General features: G+C 31.1%; 1 protein-coding gene across 1 annotated transcript in view; it reads left to right on the forward strand.

The window, feature by feature from the left end:
- LOC127701656 (centrosomal protein of 164 kDa-like) overlaps positions 1–21,607 on the forward strand; it is a 59,298-nt gene that overhangs the window by 30,208 nt on the left and 7,483 nt on the right. Inside the window, exons 16-31 of the mRNA XM_052205645.1 lie at positions 360–477; positions 915–1,091; positions 6,924–7,043; positions 8,516–8,638; positions 9,064–9,207; positions 9,823–9,975; positions 10,361–10,554; positions 13,154–13,329; positions 13,905–13,951; positions 15,002–15,090; positions 15,896–16,049; positions 16,421–16,576; positions 16,892–17,030; positions 17,590–17,757; positions 19,533–19,635; positions 21,412–21,500. Of these exons, the coding sequence (XP_052061605.1) occupies positions 360–477; positions 915–1,091; positions 6,924–7,043; positions 8,516–8,638; positions 9,064–9,207; positions 9,823–9,975; positions 10,361–10,554; positions 13,154–13,329; positions 13,905–13,951; positions 15,002–15,090; positions 15,896–16,049; positions 16,421–16,576; positions 16,892–17,030; positions 17,590–17,757; positions 19,533–19,635; positions 21,412–21,500 (2,150 nt within the window). The remainder of the gene's footprint in view (positions 1–359; positions 478–914; positions 1,092–6,923; positions 7,044–8,515; positions 8,639–9,063; positions 9,208–9,822; positions 9,976–10,360; positions 10,555–13,153; positions 13,330–13,904; positions 13,952–15,001; positions 15,091–15,895; positions 16,050–16,420; positions 16,577–16,891; positions 17,031–17,589; positions 17,758–19,532; positions 19,636–21,411; positions 21,501–21,607) is intronic.

Consider the following 21,607-nt stretch of genomic DNA (forward strand, 5'->3'; position numbering starts at 1 on the left):
TTGCCCAAACTGTTCAGGGTTCGACCTCTGCGGTCGTATCAGGCTGCACTCAGTAAAGCATTTTATTTTTTTTTAAATGGTTGAAGTAGCATTTTGCTATTATCAATACCCTTTTTCTGTTTTTTTCCATATATGAAATGCATGCTAAAAATTTAGAATTCATAATAATTATCAAAACCACAAAAGGCAAAAATAAAACAGTTAACAAAGTCATCTATCTCTTGAAAAATATGTATACATTTGATCTATTCCTGAAGGAATCTGATAAAATGAAGAAATTATTTTATCTTATTGAAATTTAAAAACAGTAAAAATATTTTCTCTGGTTAATTATAATTATATTCATATTTATCACTTAGAAAACAAATGGATAGAGCATTAGAGAATTTAAGAGCAGAAGTGAATGTACTGCAGAGAGATGAACAGACAAAGTTGGAATCTCAAAAGAGAGAAATATTGAGTAGAATTAATAATCAGGTATATATTTGTGAAAAAAATAAATATTCACTCAGTGAAAACTTGTCTATTTTTCTCAAATTTGTCGCTAAATGTTGCTGAAGCAAAACATAGGGATGCTTATCTAGCTATGAAGGCAGGAAGTATTTGTATAAACTTAATATTTCAGAAAGATAGAAGAGCTTGATAATTTATTTCTTTTTTAATCAGATGCCGTATGCACTGAAATTTCCATCTGTCATATGTATATTTTTATAGTTAGATTTTCATGATTGCAGACATTTTTTTTTTGCTAACTTTTTTGTTTACTATGAGAAAAAGGGGAATCTATATGTTGTCTATAGAATCCTTGCTTTACTAAAAAAATTAGCTTAGTTTTTTACAGGGAAAAACTTTATATAGCATTACAAGAAATAGAAAAGTAATGTTTAAATTTCACTGCTATACTTTCTGTATAGGTTGAGTCAGCATCAGAAAATGAACAGAGGAGATTAGAGGATGAAAAGAATACAAAAGTAGAATCATTACAGAGAAAGTATGACCTTGAAGTAGAGAAAGTCAAGGATGAAATGGAGAGGAAACATCGTAATAAAATAGAACAATTAAAAATGGAAATGGGTGACCAACATGAGGAGGTAATAAAACCATTCCTTTCTAAACAATAAATTACATAACTACTTTTTTAAACAAGTCAATTGTGTGTTGGAATTATGTTTTGCAGTGTGAATCAAGTATGTGTTAACATCTGAGGTGAAACTGACAGTTTAGAATTTTTTTATTAAGATTTTTTTTTAAAATAAATTTTGTATTTAATTGACTGAATTTTACCTTGCCCAGCTATTTAGGAATGATGAATTGTTGTGGTTTGATATTTTAAAAACTGACCCTATCCAAAGTTAGACACAGTAAAAGAAGTGAGACTAGCTTGACATAAAAGAGGGGATTATTATGCATTGATGTCTAATTGATACCCAAGTCAAATTATTTGATGTAATTATAACTTCAATCTAATTGAAATACAAACCCTGTGTCCATGCTTCATCTAGAAGGATCCTTGAATTTTTATGCCCCACCTACGATAGTAGTTGGGGCATTATATTTTCTGCTCTGTGCGTCTGTTCGTTCGTCTGTCCGTCCGTCTTCAGGTTAAAGTTTTTGGTCAAGGTAGTTTTTGATGAAGTTGAAGTCCAATTAACTTGAAACTTAGTACACATGTTCCCTATGATATGATCTTTCTAATTTTAATGCCAAATTAGAGTTTTGACCCCAATTTCACGGTCCACTGAACATAGAAAGTGATAGTGCGAGTGGGACATCCGTGTACTATAGACACATTCTTGTTTTAGTAAAAGTTCACATTTTACAAAATTTTGAAACATAATATTATCTGATCAGTTATTAAAACAAAGCTTTTGTCAGATCCTTATAAGTAGAAAAGGACCACAGAGTGTTTGGAACATTTATAGTTATGAACCAGTCGAAAATTGATCACAGAGACGCTTACATTGTAGGAGAAAAAATATTGATGTCTTATACATGTTTTATTAAGTTAGAAGCTGATTCTTTTATGATGGAAATATTGAAGTTCTTTTGTTCAGGAAAACTTATCCAAGAATAGTTATATTATACAGGAATGTACTAATCATTGAACTTAAAGCTCTGACATTGACATTTATGTTAAAGTGTTAATTGTAGAAAATAAAGGATATCTCCCACAGGCTTGATTTGAACTTTAAACAATTATCAAGTTTTCATTAACTTCCTGAAGTGGTAAAGGTTCAATGTTGTAAAAAAGCAACTCATAAAATACCAGGCTTTTAATCTTGTACGCCAGACGCAAGTTGCTTCTCACCAATGATGCTCGAAAAAAAAAAAAATAAAAGGCCAAACTGAGTATGAAGTTGAAGAGTGTTAAGTGTAGAATAATGAGGATATAACCCACAGGTTTTGATTTGACCTTAAAACAATTATCAAGTTTTCACTTCCTGAAGTGGTAAAGGTTAAGTTTTAAAAAAAAAAACTCATAAAATACCAGGCTTATAATTTTGTATGCATGACACAGGTTTTGTCTCATCAGTGACGCTCAAATGAAAAAGAACTTAAAATGCCAAATTAAATACAAAGTTGAAGAACATTGACTGTAATTTAGTTTTTAGTACTCGTATATAATTGTCACCAATGACTCTCTGTCAGTCTGATTATAATCAAATTTCTGTTGTGTACTGCAGTGATTTTTTGTATGTATTTTCCTAATCAGCAAAAATAAAACTCAGTTAAAATTTAACTTGCCCATTTTGTCTTCAAATCGTAAAACCACTGGACGTTAAGCAACCAACAATCAATCAATCAAATCATAAAGAAAAGCATGCATGGAAAAAAACCAATATAAAATAAGTTCCATTCAAGAGTTTCTGAAGAGAATTCTTATGAAATTTTAACAATGTATTGAATCATATAACACAGGCTGGGAACGATTAGTTTTCTTTTCCTGTTTATTGTATGTTAGCCCTCCATATAATGATACAGTAAATCAACAACACAATTGAAATCATCCTTCAATAAATTAAAATAGTAACATTTTGATGATTTTTCATCTTTAATGCTACGAAAAAAAAAACAATTTTAAACAGTCAGTGCCTTATGAAAATAAATATTTATAGTTGAGATTTTGACCACTATGCAATAATATCATCCTCTGAAAACAATGGTAGCACAATGGTCAAAACCTCAACTAAATACTTGGTTTTTTTTCATAAGGATCTGACTGTTTTGAATTTTTTTCCATAGCATATATTTATTTCTTTATGCAAGATCAGATTTTTATACGACCGCAAAAAAATTTTGTGGTCGTATATTGGTATGACGTTGGCGTCGTCGTCGTCGGCGTCGTCGTCCGGCGTCGTCGTCCGAATACACAATGGTTTTCGCACTCTAACTTTAGTTTAAGTGAATGGATCTCTATGAAATTTTACCATAAGGTTCAATACCACAATAGGAAGGTGGGGATTGATTTTGGGGGTTATGGTACCAACAGTTAAATAATTAGGGGCCAAAAAGGGGCCGAAAATAATCATTTTTGTAACTTCCAGACATAACTTGTGTGTTATTGTATGGATCTCTTTGACATTGTACTACAAGATTCCATATCACAAAGGGTCGATGATGGGATTGATTTTGGGGTTAATTTCCTCGAAATTTTAGGAATAAGGGGCCAAAAGGGGGCAAAAAACAAGCATTTTTCTAGTTTCATGACAATAACTTGTGTGTAAGTGTATGGATCTTTCTGAAATTTTACTACAAGGTTCCATTTCGCAAAGGGAAAGCTGGAATTGAGTTTTGTGGTAATTGCCCAAAACGTTTAGTAATAAGGGGCCTAAAAAGGGGTGAAAAATAAGCATTTTTTAGTTTCTAGACAATAACTTGTGTTCAAGTGTATGGATCTCTCTAAAATTGTATTACAAGGTACCATACCACAAAGGCAAGGCTGTTATTGAGCTTGCTTTGGGGGGGAAGGGGGGTGATGAATCATAGGGGGGGGGGGGGGGGGGGGGGGGGGGGTCAAAAAAGGGGTAATTATTTTTTTTCGTTTAAGGAATAAGGGGAAAAAAGGTTAAAAAACTAGGGTTTCCATTTTAATAGACAAATAATTGAGTAAAGAACATTATTTAAAAGCAGTGTAAGGTTGGTAATTCAAACTCATTTAAATATCTCACCTGCACTATGTTTGAATTATGTAAATTGGAAATTTGCCAATTATTTTAGTATAATAAACTTCATTGGAAATTTGCCAATATAAAATTTTGCTGATGAAGGTTTTTTGTTTACCTTTAGTCTGACTATGATGTCATTTTCTATTTTAATAGCCTTATGATGTAGTTAAATTTTTTTTAATACTTTTATGATGTATTTTAATGTGCTTTTATGGTTGCAAATTTATTGTTTTAATATAATAAACATCCATTGGAAATTTACCAATAGTTTGTTTATTTTTAGCTATGACTATGATGTCATTTTCTATTTAATTTTAAGGTTACAAATTAATTTCAGTTTTAAATATTATTGTAAAATGTTTGCCCAAAACATTTATTAATAAGTGGCCAAAAAAGGGGGCAAAAATAAGCATTTTTTTAGTTTCCAGACATTAACTTGTGTTCAAGTGTATGGATTTCTCTGAAATTGTACTTAAAGGTACCATACCACAAAGGGAAGTGGGTCAAAAAATTTTGGGTGGGGGGGGATTTTTTTTCCTTTTTTTTTTTCTTTAAAATTTTCCATTTTAAGTTGGTTAATTCTGATCACAAAGAGAAAGTTGGAATTGAGTTTGGGGGATAATTGCTCAAATGTTTAGGAATGAGGGGCTAAAAAAGGGGTTAAAAATAAGCATTTTTTTTAGTTTCCAACAATTAATTGTGTTTAAGTAATTGGATCTCTGTGAAATTGTACTGCAAGGTACCATACCACAAACTGAAGGCTGGGATTGAGTTTGGGGGGGGGGGGGGCGTGATGTGTGAAAATTTTCCACTTAAAGTTGGTTAATTATTTCTGATTTAGATATAAAAGCAAATAATAATGATGTGGTTTGATTTTATCAAAAACTTAAATTGAAGTTATGTATATTGTAAATTTAGGTTACATTGGAATTTAAGAATTGGCTTTGGGGTAGGGTTATGGCTCAAACCTTTAAATAATAAGGGAAAAAAAGGTGAAAAAACAAGGGTTTCCAGGTTAATAGACAAATAAGTACAAAACATTATTTAAAAGCAGTGTAGGGTTGGTAATTCAAACTCATTTAAATATCTCACTTACACTGCTTTTAAATTATGTAAATTGGAAATTTGCCAATAACTTTATTGTTAATAAATGCATTGGAAATTTGCCAACAATTTTAGTATAATAAACTTCATTGGAAATTTGCCAATATAAAATTTTGCTGATGAAGGTTTTTTGTTTACCTTTAGCCTTGACTATGAAGTCATTTTCTATTTTTATAGCCTTATGATGTAGTTGAATTATTTAATACTTTTATGATGTGTTTAAATGGGGTTTTATGGTTGCAAATTTATTGTTTTAGTTTAATAAACTCCATTTAAAATTTGGTAATAAAAAAAATTTTTGTTTATTTTTAGCTATGATTATGATGTCATTTTCTATTTTACTTTTATGGTTGCAAAGAAATTTTTATTTTTAGATATTACTGTTAAATGATGCTGATTAAGGTTTTTGCTATGTTTAGCCATGACTATGATGTCATTTTCTATTTTAATATCTGTCATGATGTATTTAAATGGGCTTTTATGGTTACAAAGGAATTTTATTTTTAGATATTACTGTAAAATGTTGCTGATTAAGGATTTTGTTTATTTTTAGCCATGACTATGATGTCATTTTCTATTTTAATACCTTTATTATGTAATTTCCATTTTTAGATATTACTGTTAAATGATGCTGATTGAGGGTTTGAATGCTGGGATTGACTTTGGGGGTAATTGCCTCCAAATTTTAGGAATTAGGGGGCAAAAAACAAGCATTTTTCTAGTTTCATGACAATAACTTGTGTGTAAGTGTATGGATATTTATGAAATTGTACTACAAGGTTCCATATCACAAAGGGAAAGCTGGAATTGAGTTTGGGGGTACTTGCCCAAAACGTTTAGGAATAAGGGGCCAAAAATAAGCATTTTTCTAGTTTCCAGACAATAACTTGTGTTCAAGTGTATGGATCTCTCTGAAATTGTACTGCAAGGTACCATACCACAAAGGGAAGGCTGGGATTGTTTTTGGGGGTAATTGTCTCAAAATGTTAGGAATTAGGGGCCATAAAGGGGCAAAAAAACAAGCATTTTTCTAGTTTCATGACAATAACTTGTGTGTAAGTGTATGGATCTTTATGACATTGTACTGCAAGGTTCCATATCACAAAGGGAAAGCTTGGTTTGAGTTTGGGGGTAATTGCCCTAAACTTTTAGGAATTTGGGGCCAAAAAGGTGCAAAAAACCCAAGCATTTTTCTAGTTTCCAGACAATAATTTGTGTTCAAGTGTATGGATCTCTCTGAAATTGTACTGCAAGGTACCATACCACAAAGGGAAGGCTGGGATTGAGTTTGGGGGTGATGAATCATAAGGGGGTTTCAAAAAATTTGGGGGGGGGGGGATTTTTTTTTCCTTTTTTTTCTTTAAAATTTTCCATTTTGAATTGGTTATTTCTGATTTATATATAAAAGCAAATAATAATGATATGGTTTGAAAATTTTAAGTTCTTAGACTACTTTCATTCTGTGTGAGAAACCTATGCTGTGTCAAATATTTAATTACAATCCAAATTCAGTGCTGTATCAAGCTTGAATGTTGTGTCCATACTTGCCCCAACTGTTCAGGGTTCGACCTCTGCGGTCGTATCAAGCTGCGCCCCAGCGGAGCATTTTATTTGTAGTTAAATTGAAAATGAGTTTGATGAATTCAATTGTAGAATTTGAAGAAAATAACCAATCAAATAAAGAGATTAGAAGAACAGGAGAAAGAACAAAAAGAACAACAATTAGACATGGCAAAACAGAGACAAAGAGCTATTGATGATTTAGATAGAGGGGTAAATGTTTATAGAATGTAATAGATAATATCATTGGTGAGAGAGAAAGAGCTATTGATGATTTAGATAGAGGGGTAAATGTTTATAGATCTTAATATATAAATAACACATAGCTGAGAGGGTGATAGAGCAGATTGTTACTCAGAGAAAACATTGTCAACTGAGGTGAAGCCATGGTTGACAATGTCTTTTCGAGGGGTAACAATCTGCTCTATCACCCTCTCAGATATGTGTTATTTAATTTATTATACTGAATGTTCTGTTATTACTGTCTATTAAATATCAAATTGAAAGAAATAAACTATAACGTCTTGTACATAACAACCATCCGTATTTAATAAAGTGCACACTTGATCAAGCGTCTCCGTGAAGGGTAATAGAGTATTTGCCATGGGATAGAGTAAATTATCTACCTCATATTAACTAATCAAAATCTGGCATTTTGACATGAAGTATAATAATAGATGAGGTCCTTGGTAAGGGAGATATATATATATTATATATATATATATAGAGAGAGAGAGAGAAAGAACAATTGATGATTTAGATAGATGGGTAAATGTTTATAGACCTTAATAGATGATGTCCTTGGTGAGAAAGATATATATGTAGTGAGAGAAAAAAAGAACAATTGATGATTTAGATAGAGGGGTAGTTGTTTATAGATCTTAATAGACGATGTCCTTAGTGAAAGATTAATAGAAAAAGAGAAAGAAACAAAAGCTGGGCAATTTAGTTGAAAACTTGCAACAGAAATATACCTGAAATTAAATTTAAATATTTTTGATTTGCTCATGCGATTTTGTAAAAATCATTTTATTCAACATCAGTCCTAAGATTTGTAACCGATTTTAAACTTTCTTAAGGGATGGCAGTTCACAAAGCCGTACACGAAGATAACATGATAGAAATAATATAAACAGTAAGACAACACAATGGAATGATGTAAACAAAGTTCAGATTAAAAGTTGATATCCATTTCTGTGCATTGTATAACAATACCTTCCTATATTTTCTTCCTCTACTATTATATGATTAAAGATGTTATTTTACACACCAGTTTTAAAATCAACAGCATATCTACACAAATACAGTTTGGTGGTCTGTTGGTATTGTGTGAAACCTTACGTGTGAGAGGTCCTGGGAAGAATACCCAGCTGGGTCAAACCAAAGACTTTAAAATTTGTATTTTTGTTGCATTTGAGAGTAAGAGCAAATAAAGGTAGTCTCAGAGTCAGAATAATGAGTCTGAGTAGGTGATATTACTGCAAACTTTTACCTTGTGAGCTAGCATGTTAATAATCCAACTAAGTATGTTGGTTTAGTACAAAGCAGGGTATATTCATGTTTCACTAACATCTTATCATCCTGAATATGCATGTAATATTTGCCACTGGATGTTAAGCAGTCAATCAATCAATAAATACAGTTTGGTCGTTCTGGAATTTAAAGAATTACTTGTTGTTTAACAGTTAAGTGAAGTTTTAGATGAAAGAAGAAAGGAAATAAAAGATAGACAAGAAAAGGAGATACAAAGGTTGAAAGAAGACCATGAAAATGAAATAAAGAAAATGAAAGATGATAATAATAGAAAGGTAGGTTATTGATATCAGTATGGATTTATTCATAAAAATTGAAAAGCTAAGATCAAATAGTTATCAACAGATTACAATAATTTTAGGCTGAAATGAATAAAAATGACCTGGATTCAGACTGCATTTTCCAAAATATTCCTTTTTGTTGACAAAACCGATGCAAACATTTATTGTGGGTTAAGCGTTATATATTCTTGATCAGTAGATTTTGTTTGATTAGAATTGTGCTTTACTAATACAGAAGCACAACTTTTAAGGCAATTAATTCAACATTCAATTCTGCTAAATGAAGAAATTTTGAAATCTATATGATTTAAGGAACAATGTGGCCCCAAAATCATGCATTCTGTTTATATTTTATGTACAAAACTATGGTTTATAGTTATAGATAAGTTTATAGATTCAGTTTGAATTTTGATTGACAGGAAAAGAAAGAACAAGCTTTATTAGGGGATAAGTTAAAAGTGGAAACAAGAAGGCTTCAGAAACAGTACGATAAAGACACAGAAGAAGTACAGAGAGAATATGAAAGGAAGAAAGATGCAGTAAAAGAACAGTTAGAGGATGAGGTTAGTCAGTAAAGGTCAAAGGGCAGCTGAATGAATTTTGTAGAACAAAGAGATTTACGTAAAAAGCTACTGCAAAATATATGTAGATCAAATTACCCTTCAAAATACAAAACAGATTTATTTGAAATAGGCTTATTGACCTATAGTTGCTTAAGGATGTACTTAGGTGAACAAAATAAGCTAAAAATATTGAGAGGTTATGGAGCTTCTTTTCGAGACATTTAATCTTGTTTAAATGGCAGGAAAAGGCTTACTCGTACTTTTACCTTATATTTGCATTGGTATTATTTGGGTCTCAAATCGAAAGAAAAGAAATCTGATGGATAGTTGTCTTATTGTCAATCATAACAAATCTCCTTATTTTTGTATTACTTTATTTTTATCCTATGATTGAAGTGAGTGTCAAATAATGTTATTCATACTTATATAACATTTATTTATTTTTTGTGTATTTAATCTTTTGTACATACCTTGGATAAAAAGGCAGTTCATAAAATTACTCAGATAAAGTTCATAAATTTACTCAGATAAGCTTATGCCTTAAAAACAAAACCAAAATCAAACTGTCAAGATGTACAGTTCTCTTTCTTCTTCACATGTATTTCTCTGTTACAGGACGAAGATTACCAAGAAAAATTAACTGAATATGAAAGAAAGAAGACAGATTTAAATAAATTAATGAAAAACTTAGAGGGTCAAGAACAGAAACTTGCTGAAAGAAAGAAGAAATTCAGAGATGAAAGTGACGGATTTGATAAAGATCAAGAGGTAACTAGTAAAGGATACTTTCTAAATTACAAAATTATATATTTCTTGAGATTCTTTTTCTATTTAAACGTAACTCTCATCAAATGAAGACAGTAAGAACCATATTCAACTGCACACAGAATTCTGCTATAAACGATTGAGTTTCAAAGGTGTCATGTATATTATTGAAGGTGATGAAAAGCTTTCCAACATCTAGATATTATACTCAGAAAATTGTGTTAGAAAAATTTTGTTCTAGGGACACACATAATAAACGCCACATTCAAGGTTTTATACAATTGTTTATCAGACAATGCATTTTGACTCTGCAAATACCAAAGTTTTTATATATATATATATATATATGGTTGATTTTCTCATATTTGTGCTGTGATATTTTTTACAGGCTGTCTTTTCAGGAAAAGCATCAAACCTTGGAGAGAAAGAATTAGAAAGGATGAGAGAAGAAAGGAGACAACTGAGGGAAGAAATAAGATCTTTACAAGATGCTGTGGATGCATTAAAGACAGAAAAACGACAACTGGAAGGAGATATTACTAAGTTGAAATTCAACAAAGAACAAATGAACAGGAAAATTAAGTAAGCAGTTGTATATTTAGCATTTTATTTACTTAATTCATTAAAAATAATGAATTCCTCTCATAAATAGAGATAACTATGAAAACCTACAATAATATAGTTGCTATGGCTTTTTTAAATGTAGTTAGATCTTCAATTAGAAAATTTCTCATATCATAGATATTTTATGTAGCAAATTTCTCTCATCGTAGAAAGATCTTTTAAGTAGTAAATTTCTTATATAGAAAAGAAAATACATTGAATTGTTTATATATAATTGTTATGATATTTCTTAGCTTTTAGAAGTTAATTTAGCAGCATTCTTCCTTATTGTCATTAGTATGAGTTGTAGAACCTTATTTACAGTTAAACCTGGTGTTGCAGAGCTGAAGACTGAATAAGGACAATGTAACCAGGTTTTACTGTATTTCCAAACCTTTTTGTAATCTTTTTAACTTTAGTGTATTGTTTACATTTTACAGTATAGATAGATAGTAAGTATATAGCAAGCCCTTGGTATAGAGGGTCTACCTGTTGTCTATGTTTATAATGCATCATGTATCATGTTTCCATTAACATAATTTCCTATCACTATAAGAATTCAAGCTTGCATTCTATATTTCATAAATATGGCTGTAGAAATATTAGTAAATAAATCACACTCGTGTTATCCAATTTTCTTGTCAATTTAAGTTTTGTCGAGAGCTTACAAAAAATATGAGTTACAGCTGGTTCAAGCATGTGCCTTAGTTTTCGCTATATCAGTTTTGATTTTAACAGCTTATATTTCTTTTATATACCTGTTCATAAAATTTAAATAGTAGTGACTACTTGTAGGTTTTGTCTGGTTCATGTTATAGAATATTTTTGAGATGTTTACTTTTTCAGTATAATAATAAGCATATATAAAAATTCTACAGCCATATATGTATATAATGATAGATAATGCACGTGTAGTAGATTTTATAGAAAAAATTATTAAAAAGTTAACATTGTCACATCCATAAAATGTATTCAACTTATAAAAATTCAAACTTTTGTCTTTTCTCATGTTAGGGTTGACTTCATGAAATTTAAAAAATGCATGATTGGTATTGAGGTCAACAGTTTATCAGTTTTATATTTTTAAAAATTTCACTAAATAAAATAATTTAGAAGCCATTGCTTTTCTTCGGAAGCTTGTATCAAAATTAAATGCATTTCTGGCACCAGACCTGCTTATATACATTTATACAACCAAAATGCTTGCCTGTTAATATTTTTATACCAGTGCTTATTTTCTGTAATTTTCTTTATAATAACTCAACTTTCTACTAAGCTTAAGTAAAAAGATCAGTCTGGTCATCTGTGCTATAAAAGAAAATAATAAATAGTCTTTGAGGATCAAGAGACTTCAGATTAATAGAAGATGAAATTTATACTCCATGATGAAAGAAAGAAAGCATAAGGATGAAAGGCAACAAAAACTAGATTTGCCATTGAAAGCAATAGTGGATGGCACCCTTGACCACCAATTGCCTCTAAACTGCAACCATTTTCATAATTATAAACAGTCAGTGGACAGAAATGTATGACGACGCATATTTCTGTAAATCTGCTGAAGTTTTGAAGCATCTTTCAAATTTTTGCTGTTTCCATGGTAACGGCAGCCATTTTGAAAATTTCAAAGTCAAATATCAACTCTTCACATGCCATTTAACATTTCTGTAAAGTTTCAGAAAGTTTTGTGTATTTTAAATTTTTGGAGATTTTTGTTGTTTCCATGGTAATGGTCGACATTTCTAAAGTCCAACAACAGATATCACATTGACCAATAACATGTTACATGTTAAAAAAATTTCTTTGAGTTTGATCATATATTCTTTAAGAAAATTCTGGTTTAATGTGTTTTTCCATAGGGTCATTTTTAAACATTTTCCCCATTTCCATGGCAATTGCTTGAAGGGCAGCCATTTTGAAATATCTAAATACTGTCTGCACATCTAGACATAACAGGTAACATTTCCATAAAGTTTCATCTAGTTAAGTCTTACATTAAAAGATTTTGAATTTAGATTTTTTTTCACTTTTTAGCAGTTTCCATGGCAATGGTAGCCATCTTGAAAATGCCATACCCTGATGGAACATCTGCACATGATGGTTAACATTATTGTATAGTTTTATTAGAATTGGTCCACACAATTCCAAGATATAAGGTGGACAAAAAAAGTTGAAGAAAATAATAAGAAAAAAAAAAGAAATGTAGAATAACAATATGTCACCCCAACTCCACTGAGGGTGCCATAAAGATGACTAAAATACTAGAGATTCTGTAGAAATGATTCATTAGAACTCTGTAAAGACAAAAATGCATGACTCATTAGATATGTTAGTTTATAGTTACATCTGCATGCTGGTGTTTTGTGCTTGATAGACGGCAATTAATGACATATCCTAAGATCATAAAGGTTCCATTGTGTCAAACACAACATTTTTTAATCATTGATTCATATATATTAGAAAACTTTTCACTTTTCATCAATCATCCAGATTATATCCAAATCTTTGGAAAAATGTGAACTTTTGCAAATGCATTCTCATTTTCTAAATTTTAGTGTTAACTGATTGTGTTAATTTTCAGTGAAATGCAGAACAAGTTAGACAGGAAAAGTAAAGATTTTACATCACTAAATCAAAAAATCATTGATGCTGCAGAGGAAGAGAAGTCTTTCATGGATGAACGATTACGTGCCAGCAAATCAGACAAGAGACGAAGAAAACAACGATTTGATGACACTGATTTTAGTGAAGAAGAAGGTGAGGGTTGTTTATTTATTGAAATGAAATTTAAATTGGTGCCTTTTTTGGTGTTTAGGTCAAATCATTTGACCAGAAGTTTAACTTGGTATTCAACCTGATGCCCTCCAAAACATTCCTCCCGTATTGAATTTCCATGTCCAGTTGTGCCTTTAAAAACTATTCTAAAGCTTTTACTCATTGTTATTCATGCCCATAGTATGCAGGTTAAGATAAATATTACCGTATAGTTTTAGAGTTATGGTTAACAATTTGTTTAAAAAAATAGCTATTATGAAAGTAATTTTATCTGTGGAAAATCAAAATTCATGCTGTGAGAAAAATAGGGTGTTGTTTGTTCTAGAAAATGAAATGTCATGCCTTCCACTAACAAATCAATGCAAAATATATCTTTCATGGAATATAAGGATTCATAGTTTAGCTGAACCAGGAAATCAATGATAGTTGGTATTCATGAGCATAAGTTTTGTAAAATATGACAATAACTGTCTTATAATCTTATAATTTTAACTATTCTAGCAGTTCGTATTAACATTCCATTTTCAATTAATACTTCTTTATGTATGTTTTGTTAGATATTGGAAGGAGGCGCAGAGGTCAAGACAGAAGTGAAGATTTTGATGTAAGTTCTAAGTTTTCAATGATGTAACAAAAAAACCTGACATTGAAAACAAAATTGCATAAGAATATCAATATATATGATATTTGTTCTTTTTTCATTCATATCATTCATTAGTGTTTTCATACAGCATTCATTTTATGGATACAAGTAGATGTTTGGTATATGCCAATGAGAATGAGACAATCAAGAACTTCAAAATCATCATAAAACAAAAAATGACAACCAGATATCTTCAAATATAGACAATGGACCTTATCATATTACAAACTGGGTTTTTTTTTGTGTTGGGTTACTGTCTCATTGATGTATACCCCTTGTCTCCCTTTATTCATATCTAAATTGATCCATGTTTTGGAAAAGTTATGTATGAATTTTAATAATGACTACCAGAATTATGCCATTGCATTACTACAGGAAAAGATATGATATGTTGTGTATTTTGGGTGTAAAGATTGTTTTCATGCAATCAAAATTCTTAAGTGTCTGGCTTGATAGCTATCAATTTTCCAGCTTTTATCACTACTTTTGATATACACAAAACATAGTGCATTGAGCACAGCATTCTATACATCTTACCTATGAGCATTTCAAGAAATTTATCAATGAAATATATACTTAGATAATCAAGTTACAAAATGATGTGTATGTGTATAACCATACTTGTCAAGAAAATTAGATAAATTGTGCATAGTGAACGAATATAATATCTGTTCAAAAAATATCAATGATGTCATTGTAAAAGTAATATTGAGAATTGGAGTTATCTTCCTTTATACATAATTGGAGTTGAAACAACTACAATTATACTTTGCTCAATTTTTAGTTTCCACTTCAAAATGAGTGCAATCTTTACCTTTCAGTGCTCACAAGCACTTTTATTAAGCATGCAAGTGCAGAGAGACAGTGTTCACCAATAGCCATGTATTAATAATCAATTTATTGTCTAGCAAAACAAAATAAGAATTTATGTGTGACTAATAGTCTGTTTAGTTTTGTGATTTTGATAATTAAACGTAATGATATGGTTTGAAGTAGGAATTTATTTTGTAGGACCCATCATTAGGTTATAATAACTATGCCTGGCAGGATTTACTTAGTGATGAAAGCCAGTTTGATGATGTTCCTGCATTTAAATCTAGGTAAGGTTACATTACATGGTAAATATGGAAAGCAGTTTTAATAAGTTATAATGATAGTGAAATGAATTGTAATAATTGAATTGGTAAAACAAGTGAAATGAAGAAGCAAGATATTAAACAACTCCATCCTAAATATATGATTAGTGATATAGAGTGAAAATAGTCACCAAAATGTATACCATTGTTCATTTTTTCAAGATTTTGTATGTTTTACTTTGACTTGAACTTTACAATTGGATTTTGCCTGAAAAGACATTTATGTGATTTTTTCACATTTATTTATGTTTTATTTGAATTTTGCTCGAAATAAAACCCAACATTTACCCTAAATCTTTTCATCAAAAATATTTTTCATTCCACTAAAGATTTTTCAAACCTAACTATTTTGTAGAAAGTACTTTTAGCATGATTATTGAAATTTACTCATCTCAATGAAAAAAATCATCTCCAGAATCTGCTGATGTTTACCTTTTGAAAGACATAAGGAATATTTATTATACCCCCGCTATACTGTTTTACCTCCGTCTGTCCGTCCGTCCGTCCGTCCCATGAATATTTTTAGTCGCATTTTTCTCAGGAACTACATCATAAGGAATTCTGAAATTTGGTTTCAGGGTTTATGTAAGTCAGCTATACCGTGTGATGCCTTTTCAGATTCATCACTCAACAACTTCCTGTTTACCGTCAAGTATTTGGGCTGGGGTATCATCAGTGAGCAGTAGCTCGCAGTTTCACTTGTTTACAACTGTATTGTCCTTTAATTTAGTTTAGAACTATTCATGTTGAAATTCATAATAACTTTCAGTGGTGTTAGACAACAGTTTGCAAAAGAAATCAATTCAATCTCAATGGCAAAAGAATTCCTACGTAAACAACGACATTCCTTAAAACGACGTCAGGCTGGACTAACAGCAGCGCGACAAGAATTAATGAAGGACATGATTAAACAGGGACAAGGGGTAAGTTTGTCTGGTTTTTTTTTTAATATTGTAAAAACTGATTATTTCATTTTGAAATAAAGTGATTTTTTTTTTTTCAGTTATCTGTCTTTCCTGTAAATTTGAATGTAAACACAAGGTATTGGTTTTGGGTTGTAAAAATAATTATATTTAAACAATCAAATTATAATTACAGTCAGTGAGATAAAATTTCGTTGATCCTTTCAAGAGCTGATTAAAAGGTTCTTAGCTCTGCTTAAAATGGTAAATGTTTTCATTTGTTTTTTTGTAACTACAATATTACTTGTAGAACCTGTCTTCATTTTGTAATATAAATATTAATCACTGAATAAAGAAATATTTTAAACTTTAAAAACTTATTTTATTTATAGGCCATGTCAGCAAGTGTACTACAAACTGTCCAGCAGTCATTAGACAAAGAAACAGCAGAATTGGATGATTTAGCCAATCACATGAAGACTGGATCAAAACTTGTCAGAGAAAAGGAACGGAAGCTAAGACACTTACGGAATAGGTTTTATACTGATGTAAGTTATTGTTGTATTTATTCTTGATAAAGGATCTTTTTTACAGCAACCAATCTAAGTGTTATCTGTATCTTTACATATAAAATGGAAGCTATTATTGTTATGATCAACAAATTCTTCTGCAGGTTTTTTTTATCACACAATGAATTTCATGAATCTCGACTTTGCAGTTTGTGGTAGTGTGCTTGCTTGATGGTCATATGGTTACCCTCTTGATAATTGTTTATTCTATAAACATGTGTTCTTTTGGTTATTTTCTCTTGCCATTGCCTAAAAAGGATTGCTATTTCAATTTTTTTGTATTTCATATTTCAGTCTGCCAGTGATAGTGAAATAGAGTATTCTCCCTTTGAATATAAATACCAGTCTCCTATGTTGCCGTCTGCTGACCTCAGTGATGAAGAAAGTAGTGGAATCAGTAGTAATGACAACGACCTTGATAATGTTATAAAAGGTAGGTTTCCACTATGTCAAGGTCAAAGATAATCACTATAAATATAAAGGACAGAAATTTGATTACCATGATAATGCTCATATTTGATTGACAATGTCAGAGAAGACTATTATTTGTGGTGACCTTAATAATGTTTTAAAATTTATATTTGTGATTTTAAAAAAGATAGATGCAAATTTGCATTAAGCTAAGTTACATAAAACAGAATACAGAGTAATGAATGAATTGAAAAGGAAATAAAGGTTTATAAATTTCTTGTTTATTTAAGTACTGATATCAGGGGAAAAACTGTAAATAGGTGTTTATGTATGAACATTTTGAAAGGTTTATTTATATTGCAGTTAGCCATGTTTCTTGAAATAAACAGCTTGCAAATTCAAACAATCTGTATTGTATATAAAGGACATTTACTGATACAAAATACAGGCAGGACGGCGACCTATTGTTGCTAACATCTATGTCATTTGGTCTGTGGTGGATAGTTTTCTCATTGGCAATCATACCAGGTCTCCTTATTTTATATCTATTGATTAATCCATATTTATCGTATTGTTTACAGCATTAAGTAGACAGAACAACCAGCCCACAGAGACCATGTCAACTTTGCAAGCAGCAAGCAGTACAAATCCCATTGCTCAGTCTCTACAGAAAGTCAACTCAGAACTTGCCAGAATTATATCTGTAGTCGGTTATAATAATGTGCCAAACACTCCTGCTGTTACACAAGGTAAGAATATTTGTGTTTGAATAAAAAGGGTGAGAGGGTAACAAAGGGTCAATCAAAATGAATAAGTTGAAGAAAAATAGACAACACCATTGTTAAAATAAAAAAGATTAATTGATAAACAGCACTTTCTGACAATTCTGTCACAAAACATAACACATAAAACAGATTGGCCAGCATGAACTCCACCACAAAGGAGTAGGTTCGACAACACCCTAAAACTGCCCTATTTCTAGCTACAATTTCAAATTAGGATTTATTGACCAATATCACAATGAATCATAGCTAATACAATGACTATATAGAAAATATGTGTTTTTGTTGAAAATTTACGTACTTGCGTTCTATTCATGACGTCACAAATAGCACTCATTTTGATTTTCAACGAAAATTCAATAAAAAATGGTAAATTTCCAATGATTTTTTGCACAGGAAACATAAAGTGCATGCGTCGACAAAAAAGCTTTTTTAACAAAATGTTATCACATTTTACATATCTGACTTGAATATTTAGTTTGTCGATGCCTGCGCTCTATGTTTCCTAGGCCTTAATGTGTTTGAAATCTGGACGATTTGGTCAAATTTTGCAAAAATCTCTATTTTTGACCTATTTGGGATGTAAAAATCAACGCTTTAAAACTTAACTTTGACAAAAAAAAGTTCTATTCAACTTTCTCACATGTCTTTTTATCACTTTAAAACATTTATTATCTTGAAACATTAAACTTAATAATCGGGGCCAAATATGACCCACTCCTTTAATAAACCAAAGCAGATAAGTCTGTTTCTCTGTTAACCAGTTAAGTTAGTAAGTAAATAAAACTTTATTTTAATTTGGCATATTGACAAACAAACTAAACATAAGCTTTAATGAGCTTTTCACCGAAAAGTTGTCATGGTTGTATAGGTGTGTTGTGAAGAAAACCAAATAAAGATTTAAATTATCATTTGTTTGAATCAAAAATACAGATTTATAAAATCTATGGAAATAACAATGAACAGACATTAGGGAAAGGGATAAAGAACCATTATGTATTATGTTTCTGAATATGAACTGTTGAAAATATGTACAGATTTATTAGTTCAGTGACTCACTGCTCAAATTCCAACTCTGTCTGCAAGTTTTGGTTCTAAGCATTGTGTATGAGTTTTATAAAATTTGGATGAGGCAAAATTAAGTTAGAGTGCGGAAACGAAAATGGGATAGAGGAAAGATGGAAGGACAAAAAGGACGATCAAGGGTAGTACTTAATGCCCTGGTTGCCTAGGGTAGGCGGGGCATAAAAATACAGATTGTACCACTGCATAGAATGATATATGCTATTTCTCTACTCCAGACATTTAGACTTTCAAATGGTCAAATGTAACAGTAGAGAAGTTTCACATTGCATGAGATACAGTGAAGGCATCTGATTCTCTATTGATATGTAGGCAAAATTTAACTCCTTTTTCAGTGATCCTCAAAATAGTTGTGTTCATTCAGCATGATTTTATTAGCCATGTTAACCCTTTTTCTCAATAGCAAAATCAGAGGACAGGAATGAAAAGTTAATGTCATTATTAAATATTTTACCACAAAGAACATAAATCAACAGAACCACATGTTGATTATCAAAAATTAATCGGCTGGTTTGCCACATAAAACAGAAGAAAGTCATGACATCTTTTGTTCTTACATCCTTGTCAGCTTTTGACAATCATGTGGTCTATTATTGAACACATGTTTTAATAACCATGTTTTGTTACTATTATTTATGATTTGTCATTTTAATTTCCAGGAGTAGAAAACAAAGGCAGTTCATATATACCTATTTACATGCCAAAGCCTCCTTCCACAGCTTGGACAGAGCCACCTCCATCAACAGAACTTAACCCATATCTGTAAGTATCCAACACACCATACCATATGAAAATCTACTGATGGTATATCTGTATTTCACTTCCTCAATGTGTTAACAAAATAATTGGAAATCGAAACAAATTCTAGAATGCATATAGTGACTTGACTAGTATACATTATTGTTTAGATGCCAGCTGAAGCCTGCCTCTGGTTGCAGGATTTTCCCGCTGTGAATCCCGCATGTTGAAGACCCATTGGTGGCCTTGGGCTGTTTTCTGCTTTTGGTCAGGTTGTTGTCTCTTTGACACCGTTTCCATTCTCAATTTTATATAGGATTAAAGTCCTTTATGAATATTAAAGAGTCATGACCAGTTTATTTCAGATGAATGACTACACACCATGGTAAAAAGAATATTGATAAATAGTATCAAGGGTCCAGAATCAGTCATATTTCTGTCATAACTTAAAATTTGGACATTAGAATAGAGAGATAAAAATTCAAATTTGGAATTTCAGTAATATGGAGATTGGTCATTTTTTATTTAATCCAAAAAAATCAGTCGGGTATCATTTTACATTGACTTGATTGTAAGTGTTCCTCTCCATCATTTGCATTTCATTTAAAATTCCAACCTGACTGCAATTTATTTTGTCAAATCAAACTGGTTAACTGGTCAGAAATTTTTATTAATCCGCTGAAGAAGAGTCACAATCAAGTCATCAATGTTCAAAAGCATCTTTACAATCCTTCACAATTCCACTAGGTTGCTAAAATGATGCTTATAATATCTGTACTTTTTGTCTCACCTTGACGGAGTCAAAAAGCGAGACATAGGTATGCTGTTTCCGGCGGCACCGGCGTCAACAATGTATTAGTTTGTGATTAGGTCTAGTTCATGGTGAACCACTAGTGGTAGGTCAATGATATTTGGTATGCAGTTGTATTAGCATTGGCACATCTCATTACCATGGAGATTATTTGGCCCCGCCCCCTCAGTCAAGGTCTATTGACTTTGAAATTTTTCATAGTTTACATGTATTAGTTGTGATTAGGTCAATTTATGGGGAACCACTAGTGGTAGGTCAATGATATTTGGTATGCAGTTGTATAAGCATTGGCATATCTCATTTCCATGGAGATTATTTGGCTCCGCCCCCTTAGTCATGGTTTATAGACTTTGAAAATTTTGCTAAGTTAACATGTATTAGTTTGTGATTAGGTAAGTTCAAGGGGAACCATTAGTGGTAGGCCAATGTTAATTGGTGTTCAGTTGTATAAGCATTAGCATATCTCATTTCCATGGAGAATATTTGGCCCTGCCCCCTCAGTCCTGGTCTATTGACTTTGAAACTTTTGCTTAGTTTACATGTATTAGTTTCTGATTAGATCAGTTTAAGATGAACTGCTAATGTTAAGTCAATGATATTTGGTATGCAAATGTATTGGCATTTGCAAGTATCGTTTCCATGGAGATTATATAGCCCAACCCCTGATCATGGTTCATTGACTTTGAAAGTTTTACATAGTTTACAAGTTAATGTTTGTGTTTAGGTTTGTTTAAAGGGAACGACTTATAATAAGTCAATGGTATTTGGTATGCAGTTGTATTAGCATTGGCACATCTCATTCCATGGAGATTGTTTAGCCATGTACCTTCAGTCATGGTTCATCGACTTTGAATATTTGCATAACTTACATGTTAAAGAATTGCTATTTTAATTTCAACATTTGCATTATCAAAATTACAAAAAGGCGAGACATATCTCTGTGTTTTTGTTGTAATAATCATAACTTTATTTTTTTTACTTTATTATAGAAGGGACCCTAATCATAAAATAGACTATTCTAGTCTTGTGTTATCTGCTGAGCAGTCATTAGAGAGAAAATGGAGAAAATATTTTGGAGGTAAGGACAAATTTCATGTTATTTCTTTCATAATTCTATTATTTTTTTTTTTTTATTTCTGAATGTGTAATTAGATAGAATGTCAAGTATTTTAATTAATTGATTGA

Source organism: Mytilus californianus, unplaced genomic scaffold, assembly GCF_021869535.1.
Source record: "Mytilus californianus isolate M0D057914Y unplaced genomic scaffold, xbMytCali1.0.p SCAF_5, whole genome shotgun sequence".
NCBI classification, from domain to species: Eukaryota; Metazoa; Mollusca; class Bivalvia; order Mytilida; family Mytilidae; genus Mytilus; species Mytilus californianus.